Source organism: Leptopilina heterotoma, unplaced genomic scaffold (genome assembly GCF_015476425.1).
Source record: "Leptopilina heterotoma isolate Lh14 unplaced genomic scaffold, ASM1547642v1 Lhet_265, whole genome shotgun sequence".
Taxonomy (NCBI): Eukaryota; Metazoa; Arthropoda; class Insecta; order Hymenoptera; family Figitidae; genus Leptopilina; species Leptopilina heterotoma.
The window spans coordinates 346,823-359,422 of record NW_025110975.1 but is presented as its reverse complement, the minus strand read 5'-3'; the positions used below and the strand labels follow the sequence as shown (position 1 = coordinate 359,422).

The window sequence follows — 12,600 nt, the reverse complement described above, 5'->3', positions numbered from 1 at the left end:
TTCGCTCTTTTTGAAATATTTTTGCTAAAATTTGACACCACGAAAAATAGAAAAAAATAAAATAGAAATATTTTAACTAGAAAATAGATAAAAAAAAATGTTTTTTTACTTCTTTTTTAGAAAAAAGAAAAATCAAGCATGTATCTGTAAACAAATTTTTTCTCATTGTATTCGCTTTTTAGAATAGGAAAAAAATTAATAATTTTCAAAACCAAAAAGGAAAATTTATACCACACAAATTTTGCGACTCTTTTTAAAGCTTTACAGACGTTAAAAAATGCATAATTGTTCTAATAATTACAACAGCATGATTAGTTGTAATTTTGTTTATTTAGTATTTGTTCATTTAGTGTTATTTATGTTTAGGATTTATTTAGTACCCGTTTTGCACAAAATGTTTATTTTTAAAGATTATAGGTCATATTATACCGATTAATTAATGAATATAAATTAATTAATTTATTTATTTATTACTAATTGTTTTTAATTTATTATTAACTTTTTATTATTATTAATTATTATTAATTATTATTAATTTATTATTATATTACTTAATAAATTAATAAATAATTTAATTTATTCATTCATTCATGGATCTATTCATTCATTAATAAATTAATTTATTTATTCATTACTAATTAAATACATAAAAATTAATATAGGTTGTTATAACTAAATAACATTATTAAGTTATTATTGTTAATTATTAAAAAAAATTTTTTAATTAATTAGTTTATTCTATTCATTCATTAATAATTAAATACTTCTTTTTGAATAAATGTACATTAATAAATAAACAATTATTTATAAATGAATTTATATTAGTAAATAAATATTTTTTTATTATTAAATATATTAATAACTAAACAATTTGCATATAAATAATTTAATGTGAATTAACAAATAATTGTTTATAATTAATTACATTTGTTTATTAATAATAGAAATATAGTTTATAAATAAATGAAATACGTATTAAATTTACAAAAAAAAAAATTATTTATTTATAAATAAATACAAAACAACAAATAATAAACAAATAATAAACAAATATAAATTTATTAATATATTCGAGGAAAATTGTCATTAGTTTAATATACCTAGTGAATTAGGGGAATTTTGTTTTTCTCTCACATGTGATTTCTCATTGTTTTCAAAAACTAATTTTTCAAATATTAACAATTTTTCGCTTTTTGCAAATTATTGTTTAGGGTTCCCGACATTTACAGCCGCAGCTGTAAATGCGGCTGCAGCGGCCGCACAAAATTCGGCCTTTTCAAGTGCAGGCAAACAAATTGAAGGTCCAGAGGGTGCAAATCTTTTTATCTATCATCTTCCTCAGGAATTCACCGACACTGATCTTGCATCAACTTTCCTCCCATTTGGCAATGTTATATCGGCCCGAGTTTTCATTGACAGAAACACCAAGAGGAGCAAATGTTTCGGTAAACATATTTTATTTTATTATTATTATTATTTTTTTTTTATTTTTTTTTATTTAAAATTTTATTTTTCATTTTCTTTTCTTTTTCTATTTTATTACACTTTTCTTTAAAATAAAAAAAAACTATTTATCTTAAACTTTTCAATTCAAACCCCCCCCCCCCCCCAATCGTAAAATTCAGGCACATTTTTGTTTTTTGTTCAAATAAAAAAAAAAATGATTAAATTTTAAAATTACATTGTTTACCAGATTGAATTTTGAAAATTTGACAAAATATTCATAATCACTGACTTCCAAAACCCCCGAGTCACAAGTTTCGAGGAAATCCGATTGATTTTTAATTTTCATGTCCGCCATGTTGGATGCGCCATTTTGAATTTGCATATAATGACTTGAAGGTGAATATTTACTAATTTTTTTGCTTTTTTTCGTAGGTTTTGTGTCGTACGATAATACAAAGAGTGCACAGGCAGCAATACAAGCGATGCATGGCTTTCCAATTGGTCAAAAACGACTGAAGGTCCAACCAAAGAGACCCAAGGATTCGACAAAACCGTATTAGCCATTCGTCGCAACGAAACTCCAAGGTAGATAATAATAAACATTTTTTCGGTGCGGTAGACAATTTTTTTTTTTTTTTTTTTTTGTTAATTAGGAAATTATTTATTTAGCAATTTATTTACATAGCAATTTATTTATTTGGTACTTTATTTATTTAGAATTTTATTTATTTAGTAATTTATTTATTTAATAATTTATTTATTTAGTAATTTATTTATTTAGTAATTTATTTATTTAGTAATTTATTTATATAACAATTAATTTACAAAGCAATTTATTTATCTAGTAATTTATTTATTTAGTATTTTATTTATTTATTACTTTATTTATTTAGTTATTAATTTTCCAATCTAATATAGTATTCGAGGTGAATAGTATTTTATTGAAAAAATTTTTTTTCTTTTTGGGGAGAAAATAAAAAAAAAAATTTCTTTCTCTCCCTCTCTATAGCTTTATTTATCGTGAATGAGATTATTTTCCTTGGAGCAAATAAGAACCAAGACTGAGTCGTTAATTATACATATATTCTAGTCTCGATTTTTTTTTTAAATAAAAAATTTACTGTGATATTTTTCGAAGTACAAAATATACAATGTAAACTAAAGTCAATTCTTTTTTCTTTGGATCTCAAGATTTTTTGTCCTGTTTCATTTAAGAAAAAAATATTTTCTCTTTATTTTACATTTTCTTCCAACTACAGAAATTTGTATTTTTATTTCAATTTCAAACTTTTTTTCACGTTTTTAAATTTTTTTTATAAAAATATTATAATATATTATTATTATATATTATATTTATAATCCTAATATATAATTTATAAAAATTAATTATTTAATAATATGCAAAAATATAATTTGTTTTTATCTCTTTTTTGTATTAATACATTTTTTCAACCTTTTGTTGAAAAATAATCTATTTTTGTCTCATTAATGAAATAATACATTTTAATTTCCTTCATTTTTCAAATATTATTTTTGTTACTTATTTCTTGCCTTGTTTTAAATTCTCTTTTTTTTGTAATACCTTCACTCAGTAAAAAAAATTTTGTGGCTGTTTTTCAAAATTATTGTCTAGTTATTAAAAAAAAAAAAAAAAAAAAAAAAAAAAAATTATTCAAACTGATAAATATGGTAATTTATTTAATAAACAACAAAATTTTTAGAAACTAAATATTTATTTAGTATTTCAAGAAAATGAGGAGGAAAATTAATAAAAAAAAAGTATTTAAATAAAAAATGTATGAAATTAAATGTAAAAAAATATAAAATAAATAAAAAATTAATTACTAAAAAGAAAAAATATAAAGAAAATTTTAAATACAAAAAAAGAAATAAAAAAATTTTCAAAATGTGAAAAACTACTTTTTTATAATAAAAAAATAGAATAATAATAAAAATATTAAAAAAAATATTAACCACAGAAAGCAATGTACATAACTTTTATTTTTCTCCCCATCAATTCGTCTTTTTTTACATGCGAAAATATAATAAAAAAAAATAATAAATTCTCTTGTTCGTTCGATAAATAATTTGTACCTATATAAAAAAATGAAAAAATATTTTCGGTGCAAAAAAAAAGAAAAACATGGTCTCATTGAAATTATTAGAAAAATTATTTGGAATTTTTTTTTTTAATTCTTTTCTTATACGAAAGGCTATCGATAAAATCAGTTTGGCTGCGTGTGCTTGACACAAAAATGAAGGCTCGAGGATGAGTTTCCGATTGGAAATTCGACTCTCGAACTCTTCGCTCCTATATCGGCTGATTTTTCTCTCCCAATTTTTTTTTCTTTTTATGATCGATACCCTCGTTCATGAATTATACGTTATATACGATGTGTACGCCGCCGTAAATTAATCACATTCTCCATATAAACACAGACACGAATACACACAGGTTTACATTTTTTATTTTTTTTTTATTTTCATGTTATATTGTATAAAATAATGTAATATAGTGTATTTTCTGTTGTAATTTTATACTATAATTATAAGCACTTTATTATTTAATATTATATTATAGTATATTATTATTGTTATTAAAAAAAAAAAAAAAAAAAAAAAAAATCTGAATATTTTATTTATATTATATTATATTATATTATATTATATTACATTATATTATATAATATTAAGTTCGCAGTACATGCTAAATTCATGCAAAAAATAATAATGATAATTATTAACAAAAATAAAAAAAAATTCATAACATAATGTTACCATTTTCCTAAAAAAAACGCGTTATGTCGTCTTAATAATACTAAGTTTATATATTTACATATTATATGGTTAATTTTACAATGTTAAGAAGCTTTTTTAGTTGTTTAAAATACTAACAATTGCAATATATGTCTTTTCGAGAAATCAGCTATTTTAATATTTTATTCATTTCAGCAAATTTTTAATTGTTTATCTCAAAATTAGCAAAAATTTGTTTACACCGTTTCTTTTTTCTTTCTTAAGGAAAACAATAAACATAAATATTGTTTTTTTCAAAACTAATTTACTATTAATATTTTAGGTGAAAAAAAAGTAAAATTTACTATTAAATATTTTCGGTGAAAAAAAAGTAAATTTTACTATTAATGTTTTCGGTGAATAAAAATAAAAACATGGTATCATTGAAATTATTAGAAAAATAATTTCAACTACCAACGCGACTCTACTTATAAATAATATAATAAACAAATTATTTCTAATTTTGAGAAAAATGATTTTTGTACATTTTTTAAATAACTTATTATTGTTTTCAAATATTTAAAATTTGTATTTATTTGTTTATTTAGAATTGTCATTTTTAAATTTTTTGTAAAAGTGTTTTTTCTTGTGCTCCATTTATATATTTTATTACAAAAAAAAAAGGAAAAAGAAATGTTTTTTTGTCAAATTTATTATAAAAAAGCAAAAAAGAAACAAAATAAAGCAAATTATGATTAATGAAATTAATAAAATTAATAAAATTAATAATTAATAATTAAATTAATTAATTTTATTAAAATATTAATTTTTATTTTTAAAGTAAAAGAATTTCATTTCTTTTTTCTTTTAATTATGTGGCTTTAAATTACGTATTATACTATAGTGTCTGGCAAAAAATAAAACCTATAAATAAATAAAATAAAAAACAGTGACACGACATTAGTCACTTTTTGAAAAATATATCGATATCTCGAAAGAACGAACAAATTTTTTTTTTTTGTTATTAAAAAAATATAATTTTTCTCGTAGATAATTGAATTTATTTTTAATTTAATAAAAATTAAAATATTTGAATCGATATAACTGTATATCGATAAATTGCAATTTTTTAACGATTATTTGAATCGATATAACGATATATCGATGACGAATATTTTGTTAAGACACATTTGTATCGATATTTAAATAAATCTATTCGATATTTCAATCGATATATCGATTTTTAAGTCATCATTTTATTTTTAAAAATAAAAATATTGTTTATAATATTTTTCTACTCTTTATTAAAATTAAAAAAAAAAAAAAAAAAAAAAAAAAAAAAAAAAAAAAATTGATTTGAGAATAAATATAAATTTTTGCAGCAAATTCAATCGATTTTTTCAACGATTCCAAAAATCGAGATATCGATTAATTGAAGTATTTATAATAATCGGCTGGAAATTTTAAAAGAAAAAATAATTATTTGTTTGCCAATTTATGAATTAATGTACTAGAAAATTTTTCCCACCTGTTTAAAAACAAAACAAAACAAAACAAAAAATACGTGAAAGAAAAAAAAAATTTTTTTTTTTATTCAAAGTGTGTGGTGGTGACTAACTTGTCCGTGTGTTTTGTTTGTGTGCCAGCAGGTGGCCTGTGACGTTGTGACCGTTTACTCTGGACCGGAGTTGCCGTGCCATGTCTGTCTCAGTCAGTCGATCTGTCAATCACGACTCGATCTCTTTTTTCTTTCTTATTTCTTTTTATTATTTTTTTTCTCTCTTTAAAATCTTTAAAAAAAAAACACTTTACCCCCTTTCCAAAGAAAAAACACACACAATTTACAGTCATTTACACCAAAAAAAAAAATAAAATACACTTTCAAATTTTCTACTCTTCACTCCCTTTCTTTCTTCACCATTTTCTCTTTTCTTCACTCTAAACTTTCCATTATCCCCTCTTTTCTACTTCTCCCCCCTCCCCTTTTTCATTCCTCATAATCGAACCGCGAAATTTAAAAACATAAATTCGAGGTTTAAAATTAAATTATTAACTTTTTTCAAACAAAAAAAATATTGAGCAGATCTTGAGCAAAAAAAAAAATAAAGGCTGTCATAAAATGTAAATAACAGTATAAATAATAATAATAAAAGTAAAAAAAAAAACACACAGTAAAAAAATGGCAAATTTATGCGATTATTATAAATATATGTGTGCCTGTGCTAAAGATCGAATTTTTTTTGTGAAAGAGAAATTGAAATGAAAAAAGAAATAAATACCAAATAGTAAATAATGGAAAAATCGAGAAATAAATTTTTCGAGAAAAACAAAAAGAAAATTTGTTTCAAAATCGAAGGTTTTTCTCAACGTCCCCTCCCCCCACGCCCCAACCCCATTTTCACCGGTTTTTGAATTTAAAAAAATAAAAGAACCGAGTGACTGAATTATTTGTAAAAAAAAAAGAAATATGTTAATTAAGAAAAAATTAATATTAAATTGCGAAATTCGTGGTCGCTGAGCGAAAAGTATGAATTAAAAATGAAAAAAAAGGGGAAAAAATATTAAGAATAATGTCGATTGTACGAGTGATAAACAAGATAACAATTATATTATTATACGAGATTTAAAAAAAAATAATAATAATTAGATATATTAAAAAAAATGTTGACTGAAAATTATTTTTATCGAATGATTATCGCTCGAAAAATCGACAGAAAAAAATTTGATAAGGGAATTCTTTTTTTTGAGGCTAAAAAAAGGTGAAAATCGATTTTTTTTTAATTTTATTAAAAAAAAATTTTGGTCAAAAGAAATTTCGAACTTAAAAAGTTTTTCTCCTTTAAGAAAAAAATATAAATTTTTATATATTAACAAAAAAAAAAAAAAAATTTTTACAGAAAAGAAGATAAAAGAAAATATAATTTTTTTTTATTTTTGTTGTAAAATTAATTGGAAACTTTTTTTTATGAAAATAGAAGAGACTTTTTTGTAAAAACAAAAAATACTTTTTATAAAATAAAAAAAAAGGTTTTTACAAAATAAACAAAATTTTTTCTTCAAACTAAAAAAGAAATGTTTCTTTTTTATAAAAATTATAAAAGAAATATTTTTGGAAAATTAAGCCAAAATTTTTAAAATTTATACAAAAAAAGGAATTTTTGTAATAATAACAAAACAAATAAAAAAAATTTTTTGTTATAAATTGAAAGAAAGAAAAATTTTGTTAAAAATATTTACAAAATATTTTTTTTAGTTTTTTGAAAAATTACAAAATATTTTGTTTTTTGTAGGTTTATTCGAAAAAATAAAGGAAGGAACAATAAAAAAAATCGATTTTCATTTAAATAAAATTTTTTTTAATCCCCCCCCACTCCCCCTTTTTCTAAAAATGCGAAATGACTTTGAAACTTCGTGAGAAAATACCAAAAAAAAAGTATATATATGTATAAAAAAAATATATATACAAAAGAACACACGTGATCATAGAAAAAAAAACAAAGAGTTTAAGAGGCATTTTTTAAAAGACTTTGTAATAAGATTGTATTATATGTGAAGTTAAATACAAAAAAAAAAAATATTTGGGAATTTTCAAGTCAAGTCTTTTTCGAAAATATTATCCGAATATTTGAAATTTCATCATAAAAAAAGAAAGTTTAATTATCAATAAAATAACAAAAATTTTACCATTGTATAATTAATTAGAAAATTAATTAATTAATTAATTAAGTAAAAAATTGAATTTTACAAAAATTTCAAGAAAAAATGTCAAATTTTGAATACAATTTTTATGGTAAATTTTTAAAAAAATTCCAAATTCAAAAAAGTGAAAAATATGAAGAAAAAAAATTCTGGATAATATTCTCGATAATTTCCCAAATATAATATATTATTATAATAATAATAATCTAATTATAGGGTTGAATTAGGGTCGCGTAAGTGTTTTAGGCAATTTATAATATCTGCGTTTTTTAATCATTATTATTATTAAAAAAAAAAATGAAAAGAAAAACGATGACGAGTCACGTGGTACTAAATTTCCTTCAAAAACCAAAAATTTCCTCCCCCCCCCACCAAAAACACACACAGACACAAAAAAAAAACATCTCCAAATTTTCTCAATATCCTCTTTTTTTTCTTGTTCCTCAAAAAAATTTTTTTTTTCCTGTCAATGACAATATTTTTATTTTTTATTAGAAAAAAAAGAAAAAAAATTACTTTTTCTTTTTTTTTCATGTTGACCCTTTTTTTTCTCTCTCTACGTCATGATTCACAATTATTTACAACTTTGAAGAAAAAAAACGGACAATTTTTTGTCCGATTTTTTGTCAAAAAAAAAAAAAAAAAAATTAAGAAACAAATTTAATTCAAATGTGGACAAGAAAAATTTTCAAAACCAAAAAAAAAAAAAACAAAAAATAATTTAAAAAAAGGACCGTATGTACAACGGAGAAAAAAAAGAGAGATCCTCTTAACTTTGAAAGTGTAACGCATGTGCATCCTGACTTCGACATCTGCTTTATTTGTTGCTCCTGCGAATAGCAATCGACCTTTTTTTACCGACGTTGTACGTTTTTTTTTTTGAAAATTAAATAAATAAATAAATAAATAATTGCAGTATTAAAATATTTATTTATTTATTTATTTAATTATTTACTCCTTTTTTCTCGTTACCATGTATATATTATATATGTATATCACGGGGCAAGCGATCCTGCTGGAGTTTTTTTTTTGAATCCACAATCTCAAGGAGAAGAGTATTTTTAATTCAAGAAAGATTTTCAAATTGAATTTTATTTTTGAACCACTTTTTGAGAATGGCAAAAAAATTTTGACTTTTCAGAAAGAAACAAAATTTGAAAAAGAAATTTTTTTTTACAACTTTCGGTAATTTAGGGAAATTTATGAAAACTTACCAAAACTTACCGTAATGTATGGAAACTTACGGTAACTTTTGGGAAATTTTAAAGAAATATGGTAAATTATGGCAACGAAAAAAATAGTTTATTTTTAAAGACCGAAAATTACAAAGAAAAAAATTTCCCTTCTCTTGGTAAATTAGGGAAATTTACGGAAACTTATGGAAACTTAGAGAAATTTATGGAAACATTAAGAAATTTCTAAAAACTTTTTGAAATTAATGAAAAATTATAAAAAATAAAACTTAAAAGGAAAAATGGAAAATTAATAGAAATGTTGGGAAATTTATTGAAAATTAAAGAAAAATTTATGGAAATTTTCGGAAATTTTTTCAGAACATTTTTCTAAAATGTTTACAGAAACATTTGAAATTTTTTTATAAATTTCCGAAATGAAACATTTTTTTGTTTTTTTTTCCATTGAGAAATTCATACATTTTTTTTTAATTTCGCTTCTTTCTCTAAAATATTATAAATTCTAAAAAAAGAGAATAATAAGAAAAATAATAAAAAAATTCGTTGAAAAAAATAAAATTTGGTAATTTTTTTTAATAAACGAATTTCAATTGAAAGAAAAACCTCAGTTTTCTTTGGAATTTCACATTTTTTTTCTTTGAGATTTTTGTCAGAAATGTTAATTTTTTTTGGAGAAATAAATATTGTCCATCAAACGGTTAAAAATTTTTGCGGGCAAAGTTATTATTTTTGTTTTCATTGGAATGCAGAGAAAACTCAAAAAACATTTTTTGTCAATAAGCAAAAAAACGTTTTTTTTTTTAAATTTTTCAAAAAATTTTATTTTTTGAAAATTTTTTATTCCAAATGTAGAAAATGAAAAAAATACTCTTGAACACGTGAATTTTATCCAATAATGTGATAATTGATTTTCTTTTTTTTCAAAAATAAAACTTATTTTTGACAAAAATTTTAAAAAAATTGAATATTTTGAAGAAAAATATTTTTTTCTAAAGAGAAATTTCTATCTTAATTTTATTTAATTATTCTTCTTCAATATTTCCATTTTTCCATTTTTTGTATTTATAAAATTTTCTATTTTTCCTATTTTCCAAGTTTTTTATTCATATAATTTCCTATTTTTCCACCAAAGAAAAATAATTTGTTTTATGATTTATTTTTTTTTATAACAAAACATTTGTTTCATATTTTCTAAAAAGAAACAATTTTTCGTTTTTCACAAATTGTGGGGAAAAAATTATTATTCAATATTTTAAATATCCCGCCATAAAAAAAAATTTGGCGGCAACTTTCAAATTGTCCGTTAAAATTTTAAACTGGAAATTTTACAATATTTTGAAAACTAGTTTCGTCTCTATTATTGACTATTTTGTTTATTTATCGATTAATGTCTTCTTATTCAATTAATTATAATAATTAATTAATTATTAATCATTAATTACACAAACTTTTTTAATTAGTAATTAATTGCTAATTAAATATTCCAGGTAGTAATTAATTACTAATTAAATATTCCAATTAGTAATTAATTACTATTTAAATATTTCAATTAATAATTAATTACTATTTAAATATTTCAATTAGTAATTAATTACTAATTAAATATTTCAATTAGTAATTAATTACTAATTAAATATTTCAATTAGTAATTAATTACTAATTAAATATTTCAATTAGTAATTAATTACTAATTAAAATATTTTTAAATAATAATCTTTTATTAATTATAATATTCAATTGATATTTAATTAGTAATCGATTATGAATTAAAATGATTAATGATTGGTAAAATATTAGTTAATTATTATTCAAAAATTATTTTGTAATTAATAAATTATTTCTTGATAAATTGTTAATTAACTAATAATTAATTAGTAATCAATATTTATTAATTATATATTAATATTAATTATATAATTAATTCAATTACATTTAATTTAATTACATATTAATATTAATTAACATACATTAATTTTAATTACGATTAATATTAATGTTTTCGGTTAGTAATTAATTAATTAATTGATTAATTAGTTTCAATTAAAATGTTTAACAAGAAATAATTTATCAGTTACTTATTTATAATTAAATAGACTATTATTTATTTAATTTTAAATAAAGAAAATTTTTATTCTTTTAATCAGTTGGTTAAATTTATAATTGACATTAATTATTTTTTTAATTAATTAAATTAAAGTAGTACAGTCTTTTTAATTAATTAATTATTTATTGCCTGGTTTTTTTTTGAAAAAATGTCATTTGTCAAGTTAAAAAAAAGTTTGATTTTTGTTTTGAATAAAAAAATTGTTATATGTTTATTTTTTTTTTTGGGAATGAAAAAAAAATTATTTTTTTTTTGTTCTTTTTTTCTCACGAGATTGTGGATTCTAAGAAAGATGGTTGACGAGCTCTGACAAAGCTCCAAGCAAGATACCAAAGACGTGTCTTAATTAACCGATGTACTTACGCAAAAAAAAAAGCTAACGACTAATCACGTTGAGCAAATTTTTTTTTTTTTTGACTAACAAAGTGAGAACCAAGCACATTAGAAATATTAAAAAAAAAAGGAAAGAAAAAAAAACCTTAGAGCCTAGTCATAACTGTCGTTACAAAAAAAAAATATATTTCTGTACGTTTGTCATCGTCATTTTGTATGATCATTGTCGTCACTCTTTCATGACGACCTCGACAAATCGTCATTTTACCAATAGAATCATTTTCAAAAATTAAAATTCGAAGGTTGATATTTTTTTCCTAACTTTTTAATCGTAAGGAATATTTTTCCTTAACAAGTGAATCAATTTTTCTTAAAAATATTTGCAAAAAACAATTTTTTCAATTTAAATTTCGCGCCAAAAGTACTTCTCAGAAATTTTTTTGGCGGGTAATTCAAATTTAATTTGAAAAAAAAAACAAATTTTTCATAGAAAAAATATTAGGGGGCTGATTTTAAAATATCCCCCCCCCCCTCAGGGGAAATGAATGAAAAAAAAATTGTCGAAATAAAAAAATAATTTGAAAATTTGTCGCGAAATTTAAAAATTAAAATTCGATTTTCTTTTGAAAATGATTTTATTGACACGACTCTTATTATTGATTACCATTACTATTATTACATATTTTTAAAGTTCTTATCACTGATTGTCACATGTGCGAGTATCGCCTTGCTGTTAATTATTGTTATTACTTTATATATATTATTATTAGTTTACGTCATTATAATTAATACGTCCTTGATTAATTATTATTCTTAATATTCTTATTCTTATTATTATTATTATTATTATTATTATTATTATCGTCACTGCACCGTCGCTGTGATTGTCAACAAAAAAAAAATACCACTGCTCTTAAACGTTTATCGAATCCTGGACAAAAAAAAATCGTTTTTTTTATAAACTCCAGGCGACGAAGAAAAAAAAATGTACTTACAAATAATTTTTTTTTTGCCCCTTAAAAATTATGAAAAAATTTTTTTTGTTTGTCGATCTCGGAGCACGTGATTAAAAAAAAATCAACTTGGATA

The 12,600-nt window shown here is 20.8% G+C and overlaps 1 protein-coding gene across 6 annotated transcripts in view; it reads left to right on the top strand.

The window, feature by feature from the left end:
- LOC122503616 (CUGBP Elav-like family member 2) overlaps window positions 1-12,600 on the top strand; it is a 261,334-nt gene that overhangs the window by 236,402 nt on the left and 12,332 nt on the right. For 3 of the 6 annotated variants that reach the window (XM_043614235.1, XM_043614232.1, XM_043614236.1), the window contains 3 exons: window positions 1,212-1,445; window positions 1,879-2,031; window positions 5,829-6,255. In XM_043614235.1, coding sequence (XP_043470170.1) covers window positions 1,212-1,445; window positions 1,879-2,006 — 362 coding nt within the window. In that variant the 3' untranslated portion in view covers window positions 2,007-2,031; window positions 5,829-6,255. Of the gene's footprint in view, window positions 1-1,211; window positions 1,446-1,878; window positions 2,032-2,455; window positions 2,593-5,828; window positions 6,256-12,600 lie in introns of those variants that run through there. The other 3 variants (XM_043614233.1, XM_043614234.1, XR_006301763.1) reach the window with 3 other exon arrangements.